Raw genomic sequence first — 15564 nt, 5'->3', positions numbered from 1 at the left:
GGCCAGGACGCCCACCCACTGGCGGTGGCGCCAGCTCCGGCAGCCAGTGCCGGTGGCATGGCGTGTGGCTTGGAAGCCCAGCCAACGGTAGAGGCGTCCAAACCAGGCGCCTGCCCACTGGCTATGGCTGCCGGATCTGGCGCCACCGCCAGTGGGTGGGCGTCCTGGCCAGGCGCCCCACCTACCTTATATATATATATATATATATATATATATATATATATATATATATATATATATATATATATATGTATATATATATATATATATATATATATTTGGAAAATCAGAAAATTTGTGTTACTTTTAAATAATTTTGTTTTATGTCTAATTTTTTTTTAATGTGTTTGATTTTTTTTTTAATATTTATCAATTTTATGTGTTACTTTTTATAAGTCTAGTATATATATTTTTTATAAAATCAAATAAAAAACATAAATTTCCACATCCTAAATCAAAACATAAATTTATTAAACATAATTTTAAAAAAAAAACTATTTTTAATAGAATTCCGGATTTTCAATTTTTTTTAAAAAAAAACAAAAACAAAATAAAAAAAAGGCAAAAAAAAATTAAAATTAAACGGTAATGGCGGCGTTTGGCAGAAACGCCAGTGCACTAGTGGTGGCGCCTGGCCTGGACGCCTGTGCACTGGTTGAGGCGCCTGGGCTGGATGCCAGTGCACTAGTTGTGGCGTCTGGCATGCACGCCAGTGCACTGGTTGTGGCGCCTTGCCTGGACGTCCTTGCCATGGTTCCGGCGTCCAAACTAGGCGCCACCTCATTTTCCGTCGAAGACGACGTATCTCCGGCGTCCCTCGCCTCTCCGGCCTTCCCTCCAGTCTCCCTAGGCAACCCAGTACGACTCCACATTTGTTAGATCGAGATTTGTTCACTTTGGGTACGGTTTTAGAAATGGGCAAAATTGTCAAACCATGTCTAATTTGTGGGCTTTATGTGGAGATTTACGGGCGATGTTTAACAAATCCCTATTTATTTTGTCTGTCTCTGGAATTATTGGAGTACGAATACCACTGTAAGAGAGATGAGAAAATACTTGGTACAAGTTTATCTCCGCTATAAACTTGAAATGTTTATTTAAGGGTATAATTGTCAATTTACATATTAAAGTATGGGTAAATTTATAATTTTAGGGATAAAAAAGGGAGTAACATTGTTAACTCTCCTGAACAATGACGTTGATGGAGGACGGAGGATTTGAAGAACTTCAATGACGAAATCATTCGCTTCAATGCCGAAATTGAAGCTCACAAGCAATGTTAATGGAGGAGGATGATATCTATATCCTTTGGGGTTAACTATGCCCTTTATTTCTCCACTTTCTATTAGGGTTTTTGGTTATGGTGAAAGACATTGTGGTTCATGAGCAGCTTCAATGGAGGAAAGAAGAAAGCATGAGAAGCTTCAATGGAGGAAATAGGGAAGCGACGTTAGTGACAATTTCTTGGGCAGTTTACAGCTGGATTGTTGATGTGGTTCGTTCACTGTTCGAGTTATTTACCAAATCACCATTTGATATACATAAAAACATTATTCATGAAGATCAATGGGAGCCGAATCAAGAGAGATGATTGTGAATTTGTGACTTTGTGACTTTAGTCCTTTTGATCAGCTTGTTCGAACATGACCTGACCTGATTAGAACCCTAAAGCCCTAAATGTATTAAAAACTGACCCAACTCAATTAAATTTGACTTAATTTGAAACTGACTCATTATAAATTTCGACTTATATGAACACATTGAAATAAACTCGACCTGATTAGACCAACTAAGTGGGAGCCAAATTAACACCTTTAAGAATCGACAATTTATTAGCTGGACCAGGTATCTTTGGCTAGCTATCCAATTCCAACACGACTCTGTTTATCGCCTTATTTACTCCGTATAAATTCTTCAACTTAAGATGATTCTATTAGTTTTTTCGGTTTTCTTCATGTGCTTTTCTTCTCCCCTCTCTCTTTCCTCTTTCTTTTTCCATCAGAATCTTGAATTACAATCCTTTTTTTTTAAAGCAATTGTAAACTTACATTGATTTTCGTTTCTTCAGAAAGGTGCTGCTAATTTTTGAAGTAGGAGAAGAAGTTAACCAATGATTTTATCTTGTATCTTTGATTTAAAAATTGAAGTATTTGATTAATCCTGTTTTTTTTTTTTCCCTTGTGGACTATTATTAAAATTAAAATTTGTAGTTTGTTTGATTGATAAATTCAAAAAAATGTTTATTGGCATGAATGCTCTTAATTACCATCCCCAATCTCGATCTCATAACTGCCAACATTGTATTGCTTTGAAATGAAAAAACTTACTTGACATCAATACTTCCCACGACATCCCAAATGGATGCCTAACTATCCTTCATGGAGTAAAAGTGCCTACACATTATCACGCGCACCAAAAGATGATTTCTCAAACACCTCGTTCACGATGATGAAGGCGACATAAGTTCTAGTAATATCTTTCATCTTCGTTGGCACAAACTTTAATGTCCGTTGGCATTCCCATAACCCTTTTGAACTGTTATCATGTACTTGTCTGAATAAATATGCAATTGAATCCATAACTATCATTCTTGTAAGTCTACATCCTTCTAGTGACTTGAAAAGAGAGATACTAGTTAAATACTACGTATTAAATTCATAATGCATATCCAAATAATTGATCACACGCATGCATGGTGACTGGTGAGAGTCAACAATATGCATGTGTGTGATTGAATTGAAAAGAGAGATAAATATTAGGTTGAAACCCCAACTTGGGGATTGAACCCCCTTCATGTGAGAGAAAAGGAGAGGAAAGAAAAAATAGGGTTAGCAAAAAGGAGATAGAAAATAAAGTTAATTAGGTAAGGGTATATTGGTCATGTATCATCATTGAAGATTATTTATCTTCCAAATATTCTCAATTTTGGAAATATAGCTAATTCCTCCACCCCTTCCTTTTCGGCCTTTCCCTGCAATTCCTTCTATCTAGACAAAGTGTAAATGATGAAGATTTCTCATGAATTATAAAGAGATGGATTCAAACATCTAATGTGATATAAATCATGTAATAAGTCGTAAAGTTTATCCTACTTCATCCGCCAATTGAATTTTGAATTGTCTTTCAGCCAACACTAGTGAACTTCTTTCTTCATACTAGACTTTTGAAAATTTAACCTTATATCAAAAAGTATAGTCCCCCCATAATAAAGCATTGTTGATCAACCCAATTCATGGAAGAAACCATGGTGAGGTCCATTACAGTTCATGATTCATAAGCCACAGTGAACTGGAAAATTGTCAAAACATGGCCAACTTTAACTATTACTCAATACTCTATATCAAACAGATGGATTAAACACTAAAAATCAGACATAAACACCGCTTGATAGGAGCAAAAATAAAGATCCAAAGCCCTGCAACAGAGACAAAGATTTGCGTCAATTCAAGAGGGACTACAGGGCTATCAATTTCAGATAGTTAAATTATATAAACTAGATGATACATAATTGCTTACCAAAAACACAGAAGCAACTCCTCCAGTGACGAGTTCTTTAGCAAGACTTCGATTCTTCTTAGCAGAAGTAGCCGCATAGCTACAATAAATATTAGAGTAAATATGTGGAACAAACAATAACAATGATACCATATAACCAGACAGAGGTAATCAACATTGATCAACCAGTACCATACAAGATGAATGCAGCGGAATCCATACTTAAATCAAACCGAAGTCCAAACACCAAGTAGTCCAAATCAGTATTTAACTCTCTTATACAACTAGTGCTGCACAAATGTTTCTGACAATCTGACCTCTATTGGTCAATGTGACATACATGAATTTTAATCCATACTACTTTCACTTAGGATTTCCAAGATAATTTTCACCTTTGCATCCAAATTGAAAGATAAGAACTCCGAGCATTTCAAACACTTCCAGCCAGTTTGGAAAATCACACCATTGTTTAGCTAATTAGCAATAGCTGATCACCAATTAATGTTAGCAGTAAGATGTTGAGCCAGTTAGAGGTTAGACGTTAAACTTACTCTTATACAAGTATATTAGTATTCAGCACGACCAGGTTTCAAATGCACAAGAAAATTAGATCTAGAAAAAAAATCTAAAAAAACATAGATTGACACAATAATACCCTAGATACTAATCATACATTATGCAAAATCCTATCTTATACTATAACATTAGTGCTCAAACTGCTCCCCACTACTCTATCAAAGACTGATACTTGGAAGTTGGAACAAGTAAAGTTTTGTCTCGGTCAAACTCTGAAAGGTACTGCCAAACATGCCTTTGATTTTATCATGCTATACTACAATTGCTTCATTTTTTATACATCTCAACATTGTCATTTATTATCCTTCCATACAAGCAATTTAAAAAATGTCCTACTACCCACAACTTAAATTTGCATCCTTAAAATAAGACAACTACTTTTATATAGTAGAAAAAAAAACATATTACTGTCAGTACACTTAACAGAGTAAAATCCAGGCACCATCATAAATCATCATGTGGAGATGGAATGCACTCACTGTAAAGTTTGTCATACTTAGTTCAGTGTTTACTAATTCTTCTTTAGTTCCTAATTTACTGGCCAGATCTGAGGTTGGATAACTTTCAAAACCTTAGAGACTTCGAGTCTTTTTAAAGATAATCCTAACTCCTAACTACCAACCTCAAATTTTTTGGAACCTTATTACCTTAATCAAATTCCCTGCATATCCATCTACAGTTGACTGGATTCACAGGAGCAAAAGAAACCTGTGTAAGATCTAAGTCTTTTTGTAAGATTCACAGCAATACATTCGTGACTCATACACGTATACACTAGGCATGCTATTCCCTACACATTCTAAAACCCTCATATGTCATTGATAACAATAAGGGGGTGTTTGGTTCACGAAATATAGGTATGAGGTATGGGTTTAGAATGATTTAAACCCACATCATATGTTTGGTTGATGATTTTATGAATTTTAAACCCATACCTCAAACCCTAAGATATGGGGTTTAGAAACCAAAGGGGGGAGGTGGGTTTGGCTTATACCAATACTTCAAGTATTATCAAATAAAAGAATAAACCAAACACTTGGTATTAAGAATTAAGTTCCAAACCTATACCATCATGGTTTCATTCTTGATTCAACCCCATACCATCATGGTTTCATTCCTGATTCAACTCCATACCACTATAGGAACCGAATAGCCCCTAAAAGGAATACAAACCTTCAAGTGCAGGAAATCAAATGGGAGAGAGAAAAATAAAACCCTCCACCTAATGTTCACTTCTTTGGTTCTTCCTACTTTCTCCTCTTCTATTTGTTTGTCTAAAGCTCACTTCTTCAATTCTTCCTATCTCCCCTTTCAATTTGTTGTCCAAACAATTTTCATTTAAAATTTAAACCCAACTAAAGAGCGAATTTAGTTAAGGATTTTGAAGAAGTATACCAATTTGTGAGAGTTAAAATTTACGAGATACAAAAAGCACAACATACACTGTAGAGTAGCCTGAAGATTTAAACTACTAAATGTGAATAAAACATAGGTTAGGTAAAAGTGAGTGGAAAATTTTGAAGGAAGAAAAAAAAAAGAGACATTTGTTTGGCAAATAACAATGAAAAAAGCACAAGCCTATGCAAAGATTCCAGTTGTTGTCGTGAATGGCCGGACTCAATATGAACTCATAAAAGCTCATAAGTTCATCAGGTGCTGATGTATGAGTATTACTGATGAACAGCCTATAAGCCCTTCCCAATTCCCCTACCCCATCTCCCCCCATTTTGCGACAGTAACTGAAATTTCATTTGCATCCTCAATCTCCAAAAGTTCAGCTCCTCCCAATCAAGCATAAAATTTGGCATCCCAACCTCCCACTTCTACATACTAAATGAAATATAATCTCCATTGCAATAACATTACTTGAACTCTACCACAAACATAACCCAACAAGGGCATCAACAAACATAAAAATTGAATTACAGCGAGACGCCAGGTTTGGAATCATTAAATTCACAAGGTCTAGGCCTTAACGATTTTAACAATTCAATCAATCAATCTTTTCTTTTTGAACAAATTCAATCAATCAATCTTGGTATAACTACATTATCAAAATACCCAATTCAGATATTCAGATCACAAAAAACACATACATACCAATCCATATAACATTAACCAGAAAATCCCAATTCAAAACAAAAATCTCACAGCAAAACCCACCAATTAAAATACAAAATCACAACGAAAAGTATATAAAAAATAAAATAAAATAAAAAAAAATCCAACCCAATTAACCAACAATTACTCAATGAAATAGAAAAACTTAGAAGAATAAGAAGAGATCGACTTACATAAAGAAAGAAGCAGTGACAATGAGCCCAAAAACGAGGAGAAAGAAAGCTAGGGTAGGATACAACGATGGAGGAACAGGACTAGTGATGGGTTTTGCCGAATGAGCCTGAAAATCACCATTAAAAGAGAAACAAGTACAGATCAAAGATTGATTAAAAATATAGGTTCGAAGAAGAAGACGAGTGGAAATAGAGGAGAGAGATTGGTACCATGAGAGATGACGAAGAGAAATCGCGATCTGCTGAAGGTTTTTGTGTTGCTTCAGCGAACTCTGGGAGACTGAAACAGGTTGAAGTGATGCACGCGCTACACTCTCTTGAGGTTTATGGATTTTTTTTTTTTTCAAAAAAAAAAAAAAACTAACTAATGTATGGCACGGACAATGCCTCGAATGCTAGTTTGTACTTGTTTAGTTTTCTAATCATGTCCGACTGTTTTTTCTTAGAGTTTTGATAATCATTTTGAAATTTCATAACTTGGAAAAAGACTTATAAACACTAAGGGGCCGTTTGGTTTGCACGGGGTAAATGGAATGGAATGAACAAAGGGAATGAAATGGAATGGAATGAAAATCCCTCAAATGTAGTACTTCCTCCGTTTTTTTTATTGCATCATAGGGGTTTTGGAGGCAAAATTTGGTAGTGGGAAAAAGTAAGAGAGAGAAACGTAAAAATACAAAATTGTCCATGTAATGTAAGATAAAATAAAAAGTAAGTGTGAAAAAGTAAGGGTATGTTAAGTATTTGCAGTGTGAACACAGATATTTTTTATCCTAAAAAGGAAATGATGCAATAATAAGTAAACTTCCTAAAGTAGTAAGTGATGCGATAAAAAAAAGAACGGAGGAAGTATGTTGTTTGGTTGTAAAAAAACAATGGGAATCATTAGATTCACCACCACCACACCCACACACCCTCACTTTCTTCAGCGACGGAACCCTAACCCCCATCCCTACCCCTCGCCGCCCATCCCTAACCCCTCGCCACTCAGACCTAACCCCTCCAACTACACGGCGGTCGACTTAGAAGGGTTTCTAGGGTTGGGGTGGCATTTTCGAGGAGAGGGGGTGGCGTTTTCAAGGGCTATGCGTGGGTATGGGGAAGGTTTTCCGGGGAGGGAAGGTAGTTTCAGGGGGCGGCGAAGGGTTAGGGAGGGGCGGCGAGTTTCGGCGAAGGGTTAGGGAGGGGCGAGATTAGGGAATTTTTTCGAGGGAGTTGAGGAGATGGACGAGATTTGGGACTTTTTTTCGAGGGAGTTGAGGGGATGGCCGAGATTTGGGAATTTTTTCTAGGGAGTTAAAGGGATGGCCGGCGAGGGGTGGGGGAGGTGTGGCGAAGGGTAGGCGGTGGTGCGGTTTCCGGTGATGTGGGTGGGGTAGGAGGGTGGTGGTATGGTGGTGTGGTGGTGGCCAAGGAATGGAATGGAAATACCTTGGGGGGTGAGGAATGAACTTGGAGGGATTTGAAGGAATGAAGGAGGTAAAGGGAATTGGAAAAGAGGCCTAACAAACAACAACAAAGGGAATGATTACCGTCGATTCCCATTCCCTTTTTTGAATACCCCCAACCAAACAACCCCTAATTATCTTGTACAGGTTACCTATAATTTTGTTTGATAGAAAAGCACAATAAATGAATAACTTAGATGGTTAGACTTGTAACTTAAGACTTGTTGGTCTTGAGTTCAAGTCTTGCTCACATATTCTGTTTTAGGAAAGACAAGTAATGAAAATCAATCCCAGAATCACCTCACTAATTAAAGACTATCGAGTGAAACCGATTTGGTTATGCGTGACAAATGAGCAAAATGGACTATCGATTGCACTTTGCAACAAATGGGAAAAGCCAATTTATACATGTGTGACATCGATCATCCAATTGTACCATTACAAGTTCTTATTAGGGGTTCACTTTCATGTAATCTCTTCTAATTCCCTAGGTTTGTGTATGTTTTGAAATAGGCGATGTATATTTGTGGAAAAATAGTCAGCAAATACAAGGATTCAGGCCCCGTTCACTTCACCTTATTTTTGCTGAACTGAAATTATTTTTATAGAATTGAAATTATTTTTGTTGAACTTAAATTATTTTTACTGAACTGAAATTATTTTTGCTGAACTGAAATTAATTTTACCGATTCTCTTTTATATTTCTTTTTTAAACTTACTGATTTTTACTGAACTGAAATTATTTTTACTGAACTGAACTTATTTTTGCTGAACTGACATTATTTTTGCTGAACTGACGTTATTTTTACTGAATATTATTATTTTTACTATTATTATTTAACTGAATATTATTATTTTAAGGTGAAGTGAACAGGGCCTTACATGGTTCGATTATTCTATTTCACGAGTAGAGGACTTTGGAGCTTTTGAAAACTTCAAATGGTGAACTACAAGAGGATTACAAGGCTCAATCTAAATGATCATCTAATGATTTTTTTTTATTTTATATATATATATATAATATAATATTACAGAAATCTTTAATTAGTCCCCATGATTAACCCAATCACATCATAAGAAAACTCGAAAAAAGAAAACAAAATTAAGATGCAAAAATAAAAACTAGAGCGAAGAGAAGTTTAAGCAAACTTCCTTTGAGTGAAAACTTTTAGCTTCAAACTTACAGGTTTTTTTTTTTTTTTTTGGTGGTGAAAGAAGCTTCATCTTTAAATGGTCATTAGATTTTATCATTTCTTATCATAAATAGGCTTATGACTAGTCTTTGTAAGTCTATTGAAACAAACTTTCATCTTTTAACTTAAAATCGTATTTAGATTGAGAGATGTGTGCATCTAAATTCAGGTAATCGCTATTCTTCTTTGATTTCGAGGCACAGTCAACAACGTGATTAGCCACTAGCCCACTACTATGAGAAAAAAAAAAAAAAAAAAAAAAACATAATAATAATCAATCAATTGGGAGAAATGAGTGATGAACCAGGACTTTCTTAACAAATATTATTTGATGATTTGCATAATCTCATGTTAAGTTTGATAATTATCTTGCCAGCCATATCATATTGTATAGTGTGGACTGTGGAGTAATATTAATTAGGCCGGCAAGATTGAAGGAAGAGATTATAAATACATGTAGCATCCCTTTATAAGTTAGTAATCTACAAATCCTACAATATTAATCACACAAAAATATAGTATCATATAGGAAAAATATGGCTAAGTTCATCCGTAGCACCAACTTAGCTGCTGCTTTACTACTTGTGTTCGTCGTGTGCTCTGTCCATGATGCTGCTCTGGCGCAAGATGGTAATGTATACTTCAACCTAGATCTTTCATTTACTCCCCACAAATGTCCTTTCTTTGATTTCAAAAGCAGATTAAAAGGCTAATTATATTGTGTTCACGTAATTTAAGAAAATTACATACATATCCTGTAAATTAGCACAGATAAAAACTTGTAGACTAATACCCGTATTTATTAATTAACTAGCTAAAGTCCCATCTTAAATTTTATATCGGACTATATTTTTTTATGATGTTTTAACAAAAAATTATTTTTAACCAAATAACTTAAATTTAATGTATATCCAATACCAAAGACATCAAAGTTATAAACCTTCATCGTTGTATTTTTTTTTTATATATACTTCGTATATGTTATCAAAATAATTTTTTTTAATGAAATGAATTCTATAGCCAAAAAATAAAGTTAAAAAAAAAGAATGATAATATTACTGTAATCATTAATAATACTGTAATATTAATCTAATTACCTTATATAATACTTCCTCCGTTTCTTTTTAGTTGACATGTTTTTTAAGTCACGTTTGTCAATGCATAAATTCAACCGCTAATATCTTTAATTACTTATTACCAAAAATTATAAAAAGTTGATATTTTGAAAATATACATCGTGACGAATCTAAAGACCCCACATGAATATATTTTTCATTTCGTATAAATCACAAAACACGGTCAAAAGGAAGTGTATGAATAGTGCTAAAGTCAAAACGTGTCAGCTAAAAAAAGAAGGTAGTAGTACACTTCCTCCGGCTTTTTAATATTGCACCACTTGCCTTTTAAAGAAGTTTCACAAATATTGCACCTAATATATCCTTGCTGTTCAACACTTGACTTTTTATTTTATGTATACGATCAAATGGACAATTTTGTATTTCTACGTTTCTCTCTCATCCTTTTTTCCACTACCAAAAAAATTGTGCCAAATCCTTGTGATGTAATAATAAAAGAGCGGAGGAAGTATATAAAAAGGAAATTTTGACTTTTACTACCACTAAAAAGCACCACTTTGATTTTTGCTACCCATTTAAAATCTTACAAAGTATTTTTATTTTACTATCACAAAATATATATATATATATATATATATATATATATATATATATATATTTATATATATATATAAAAAGATTTTGCTACCACTTAACGCTTTCCGTTAGTGGTCAGCCTTTAATATATTTTTTTTTTCATTTTGCGTGCCAAAAAATGTCCCGTGAAGGTTTTAGGGTGTCATTTTAATCTTTAAGGATCCAAATTGAGCTCGGAAATGCAAAAAATAACATCAATGTCTTGTTTTGCATGTCATAAAATACATCGATTTGCGTGCAATTATTCTTTTGCCGTGAAAAATTTTCGGGTAAGGTTTTAAGGGGTCATCTTATCCCTTCAGGATCCAAATTGAATTTAGAATTGACAAAAAAATAACATAAATGTCTCGTTTTGTGTGATTAATTCGAAATTATTAATCTCGTAATTAACATAATTTGAAACATAAAACGAGGTATTTATATAATTTTTTTTGGCGTTTCTAAGCTCAATTTGGGCCCAAAAGGACTAAAATGACCCCCAAAACCTTACCCCGAAGCAATTTCGCGGCAAAAGAATAGTTGCACGCAATCTTAATGTTTTTTGACAAGCAAAACAAGACACTTACGTTATTTTTTTGCTAATTCCGATCTCAATTTGGATCTTTAAGAGCTCAAATGACCCTCTAAAATCTTAACGGAACATTTTTCGGCACGCAAATCAAGGAAAAATAATTTAATGGTTGACCATTAATATAACCCTAGCGGAAAATGTTAAGCGGTAACAAAACCAATTTTTTTGTGTTTTTGGTGGTGGTAAAATAAAATAAATTTTAAATGGGTAGTAAAAATCAAAGTGGTGTTTTTTAGTGGTAGTAAAAATCAAATTTTCCATATAAATATTTACCTAGTATATTTTGAAGATATATACAAATATATATTCTAGTTAACTGTATACAAATTGAATATGATTACCAAAATGAAAAGACAATAATATAGGTTATAAATTGAGATTTTTAATTTGATACACTTTTATAGGTCCTATTGTAATATACTTCGAATGTATAAGTGAATCAGTTGTAATGTAAAATTATTTTGTTTAATGTATTTTCCTTAATAACATAGGAGACATTGCATTTATAAAAAAAAAATAAAAAAATAAAAAAAATTATATTGTATAAATATATATGTATAATGTTAGTTAATGATTTTCTCATTTGGTAAATATATGGTAATTTTTTTTTTTTTTTTTTTTGGTATAGATATATGGAAAATCTTAATCAATCAATGGACATTTAAAAAATTTGGTATAGATATATGGAAAATCTTAATCAATCAAGGGACATTTAAAAAAATTAGATTTTTTTTTAAGTTGGAGGGAAAAAACAGCACCATGAATGACATGTCATACAATAATACTACAGTTTGTTTTATACTTTGTATATGGTGAATTGTATAGAGGAATAACAGGTAGGGGGATAGGAATTAGTAATCTAAAAAAGACTATTTTTATTGTTTATTTATAGGGCATAAAAAGACCTGACCCAAATGAACTAAGTGTCATCTCTATCGACAGCATTAAACCTGGGCACGGGCCGGGTTGGCCCGCGTGCCGCCCGGCACGGCACGCCGTTCGGCGCAGCCCGGCACGGCCCGAATTCAAGCACGGCACGGCACGAAGTTCAACTCCCGTGTCATGGGCCGTGCCACGGACAGGGTTGAGAATTCCCAGGCACGGCCCGGCACGAGCACGGCCATGGCCCGCCGTGCTGGCCCGTCGTGCCGGCCCGCAGGCACGGCCCGGAACGGCCCGCGGGCCAATGGTAATGTTACCGTTTATTCTAGCTCCTTAATAAGCCAAAAAAACGGCTAAAAAACGGCTAGTTTTTTGCCAATTTGCTCCCCAAAAGTTCTATAAATACTCACCTCCATTTCATTCCCAAATCACAAAATCACAATCTCTTCTTCTTATCTCTTATATTCTCTAAATCTCTAATAATCCTTATTTTCTTAAATTCTCTAATTATTCTCTTAAATTCTCTAATTATTTTCCTAATATCGGAAAAAATTAAAAAGTTCGTAATCGTAATTAGTGGAGCGTTGAAGCACGGTTGTAAGATCTAAACTAATCTTAAATTTATTATTGTTTTATTGTTATTATTAGAATAATCTTGTTTAATTATTATTGTTGTTAATTGTTATTGTTGTTGTTATAATTGTTGTTATTAATTATTATTATTGTTACAATTGTTGTTATTATTTATTTTTGTTGTTATTGTTATTGTTATAGTTGTTGTTATTAATTATTATTATTGATATTTTTATTGTTAAAATTGTTGTTATTAATTATTATTATTATAGTTAACCACTTTTTATTAAAAAATTAATTGTTAATTATGGCATCGAACAACCCATCATCTAGGTCTAGGGGGAAAGGCCGACTTATCCGTAGTAGTAGTTCTAGGGAACCACCAAATACAACGAGCCCCCAAATTACGAGTCAAACCAATGACCCCATTTACTTCCCCCCGGGCTATGAGCCATATAATACGTCGGGATTTCCAGCACCACCACTAAACCAATTTCCACTACCACCATACCAATTTCCACCTAATTATATCGGTGATCAACAAAACTATTGTTCTAGCCAAGGTAGCCAAGAAAGTACCCGAATTCCCTCCGGTTCTACCCCTTCTACTGCCACTCCCACTAGTCCCACTACTAACCATCACACACATCATGAATGGTTAACCGAAACTGAGATGCTACTTTTGAAAAACCGAAGGAGTGAGGTATGGCGTTATTTTGTCCTAAGTAAAGATGGTGAACAATGGGCAAAATGTAAAACATGTAATAGTGTATTCACGACAGTTACCAAAAACGGGACGGGACACTTATCTAGACACATGAAAGCTTGTGCAAAACCAGCTAGTGATCCAACCCAGCCCAAAATTTCCCAATTCCATCCATACGGCTTTACATACAACTATGAGAGGGATAGGGATGAACTAGGAAAAATGATAGTACACGCCGAACAACCTTTTCTTTTCTCGGAAAGTGACGCATTCAACACCTACATTAACAAAGCACTACAACCCCAACATAAAAGAATCTCTAGGAAAACCGTTCGTTCCGCCGCAATGAAAAATTTCCTAGAGTACAAAGTCCGGTTACAAGCCGAATTGAGTAACCTTAACTGTAGAGTATCTTTAACAGCCGATTCTTGGGATAGTGGTTACAAATATCACTATTTATGTGTGACTTGCCATTGGGTAGATGATCAATGGATGTTACAAAAAAGAATAATACATTTCAAAATGCAGGAATACCCACACACCGGCATTAACATTGCTCACCATTTAATGCAAGCAATAGACGAATACAACCTTCGAGATAAAATGATGTCTATGACTTTTGATAATGCAACCTTTATGACATACACAACTAATCTTATCAAACAAAACTTAACCGATGTACTATTAGACGGTGAAGCTCTTCATACTAGATGTGTTTGCCATGTACTTAACTTATGTGTACAGGATGGAGTTCGGGCAATTGGCCCATACTACAGCAAAATCAGAGATGCTATTATGTCTATTAATAGCTCTAACATGAGATACCAAGAATGGAAGAGTTTTCTAAAACAACAAAATATAAGGGTAATAAAAATTAGAACCGATTGCCCAACTAGGTGGAATTCCACCTATGACATGTTAACAAAGGCAATTGAGTACAAGGGCCCGTTAACATTATTTTACAACCAAAAATTTCCACAAAATGCTTTGTATGATGATGATTGGAATAACTGTGAAAGATATATGCAATTTTTACAGTTATTATATAACATGACGTATTGTTTTTCTACTGTTTACAATCCTTGTGCTCAAAACTTTCTTTCTAATGCATGCTTACTCGCCCAACTTTTCGCTGATCATCGCCATCAAAGTGATTATGATCAGTATCTTCCAGCAATGGAAAAAAAGTGGCGTAAATATTATAGTGAGATTCCTTTGATTTATATTTTTGCTTCCATATTAGATCCTAGGCAAAAGTATGAAAACACATTTATGTTAGTTGACATTTACTTTCAATGCATGTTTCTTGACGATGATGTAGAAAACTATAAGACTAATGTGAAGGATCAGTTTTTTGCTTTATATAGAGTCTATGAAGCCAAATATGGCACCTTTCCTCGCTCAGGGCCTTCCCAACCATCCAAAAACGTAAGTAAGAAGGCCAAACATTTATTTTCACAAGCTACTAACTTGATTTCAAGGTTTTCAGGTGATTCATCAATCAGGAGAACGCAAAGCGACGTCTCGGAGTTGCAGATGTACCTGAGTTACGACTTCACCAAAGGCATGGACGACGATGAGATAAAAAGCCTCGACCTCCTTGCATGGTGGAAACAACAAAGCTCGAAGCATCCAACTTTGGCGGCAATGGCACGAGACATTCTTGCTATTCAAGTTTCCTCCGTCGCCTCCGAACGAGCTTTCAGCGCATCCGGAAGGGTTTTAGATGATAGAAGAACAAGTCTAAAACCCGAAACACTAGAAATGTGCGTGTGTTTCAAAGATTGGTTGGATGCGGAAAATCGCTCACAAGACCGTTCTTACGACCACAACGACAACGAAGAAGGAACCTCCGCTTCCGGTTCGGGTTCGGCTAGTTCCCAATCTATGCAACTAGCCGATGACCTTGAAGGCGAAGGCGAAGACGAAGACGAAGACGAGCAAGAAGAAGGAGAAGAAGAATAAACAATTATTGTATATTGTACGATTTTAAAAATATCAATTTTATCATTTTCCAATTTTTGTTTAATACCATCATTGTATGATTTTTATCATTGTTATCATTGTACAATTTTCTCAACTCAAGTAATAATAATATAAAGTACGCATTATTC

The 15564-nt window shown here is 34.8% G+C and overlaps 1 protein-coding gene across 1 annotated transcript; it reads right to left on the bottom strand.

Moving 5' to 3' along the window:
* Positions 1 to 3121: 3121 nt before the first annotated feature.
* On the bottom strand, positions 3122 to 6708 carry LOC110683087 (transmembrane protein 258-like). The gene is made up of 4 exons (XM_021859437.1): positions 6576 to 6708; positions 6366 to 6472; positions 3517 to 3595; positions 3122 to 3415 (listed from the first exon to the last, which is right to left on the bottom strand). Exons 1-4 carry the CDS (start codon positions 6576 to 6578, stop codon positions 3368 to 3370), a joined length of 237 nt encoding a protein of 78 aa, XP_021715129.1. The 5' UTR covers positions 6579 to 6708; the 3' UTR covers positions 3122 to 3367.
* Between the last annotated feature and the right edge of the window lie 8856 nt (positions 6709 to 15564).

Source organism: Chenopodium quinoa, unplaced genomic scaffold (assembly GCF_001683475.1).
Source record: "Chenopodium quinoa cultivar QQ74 unplaced genomic scaffold, ASM168347v1, whole genome shotgun sequence".
NCBI lineage: Eukaryota > Viridiplantae > Streptophyta > Magnoliopsida > Caryophyllales > Amaranthaceae > Chenopodium > Chenopodium quinoa.
Note: the sequence above shows the minus strand (reverse complement) of the source record. Positions and strands in the feature narration are given on the sequence as shown.